The sequence below is a fragment of the Plectropomus leopardus genome, unplaced genomic scaffold (genome assembly GCF_008729295.1).
Source record: "Plectropomus leopardus isolate mb unplaced genomic scaffold, YSFRI_Pleo_2.0 unplaced_scaffold93999, whole genome shotgun sequence".
In the NCBI taxonomy this organism is placed as follows: Eukaryota; Metazoa; Chordata; class Actinopteri; order Perciformes; family Serranidae; genus Plectropomus; species Plectropomus leopardus.
Window position 1 is genome coordinate 1 of NW_024703670.1, and position 999 is coordinate 999.

The 999-nt window shown below is 51.9% G+C and overlaps 1 protein-coding gene across 1 annotated transcript; it reads right to left on the reverse strand.

Annotated features, from left to right (window-relative positions):
* Window positions 1-10: 10 nt before the first annotated feature.
* On the reverse strand, window positions 11-995 carry aifm2 (apoptosis inducing factor mitochondria associated 2; the record flags this gene model as incomplete). Its single annotated transcript, XM_042483472.1, has 4 exons — window positions 11-173; window positions 274-382; window positions 671-763; window positions 936-995. Coding segments are annotated over 4 exons (425 nt in total), but the record flags the coding sequence as incomplete, so codon positions are not given.
* Window positions 996-999: the final 4 nt, after the last annotated feature.

Consider the following 999-nt stretch of genomic DNA (forward strand, 5'->3'; position numbering starts at 1 on the left):
ACTGTAGTACTTGTACTCACAGAAGGCGGAGGCGTAGGCGGCAGAGTTGACCCTCAGGCCGGTGCAGCAGATGATCAGGTCTGTGGTCAGTCGGTCGCCTCTCTCCGTTGTCACCTCCGTGTTGTTTCTGGTGACGTTCAGCTGCAGCTGCGACAGGTTGGCGACTTTCTGACCTGAGACACAAACACAGCAACTTCATGAAAACAAAAACACACACTCACAGACACACACACACTCGCACCTGTCCTGCAGGTGGACTTCAGGTGTTCGTACCCAGCAGCAGCTCCACTCCTTTCTCCAGCAGGACCTCCTTCGCCTCTCGCCGCACGCTGGGCAGCAGCTGAGGGTCAGCCAGCGCCATCCTGCTGTGGATCAGAACCACCTGAGCAACGCAATGAGCAACGCAACTTTAAACAAGTTTATGAACAAGAGGAACACAGAGAGGCAACTAAAAACACTGACAAGCAACTGAGAATATGAACCAACAACGAAGAACAAAGACAGGCAACTAAACACAAAGACGGGCAACTAAACACAAAGATAGGCAACTAAACACAAAGATGGGCAATGAGCAACACATGGTTTCAGATTCTTTTTAATGCAGTACTTGTGCTGGAAGTGTACTCTTGCAGTATTAGTGTCAGTACTTTTACTGCGGTACAGTCGTCACCTTCTTGTCCGGATACTCGGTTTTTATCTCAGCGGCCAACTCCACACCGCTCGACCCGCCGCCAACCACCAACACCGAGCCCGCCGCCTGCACCTGGACACACACACACACAGAGTCAGAGTCAGAGTGTGTGTGTCTGTGTGTATGTGTATGTGTGTGTGTGTGTGTGTGTGTGTGTATGTATGTATGTCTGCATGTCTCTCTATGTGTTTCTGTGTGTCTTTGCTGTCCTCGTCCTCCTGCAGTACCCGTCCCGTTGTGGTACCTCTTTGACGAAGTCCTCGTAGGTGTGGACGGCGGTCTGGAGGGACGCGGCGGTGTTGAACTTG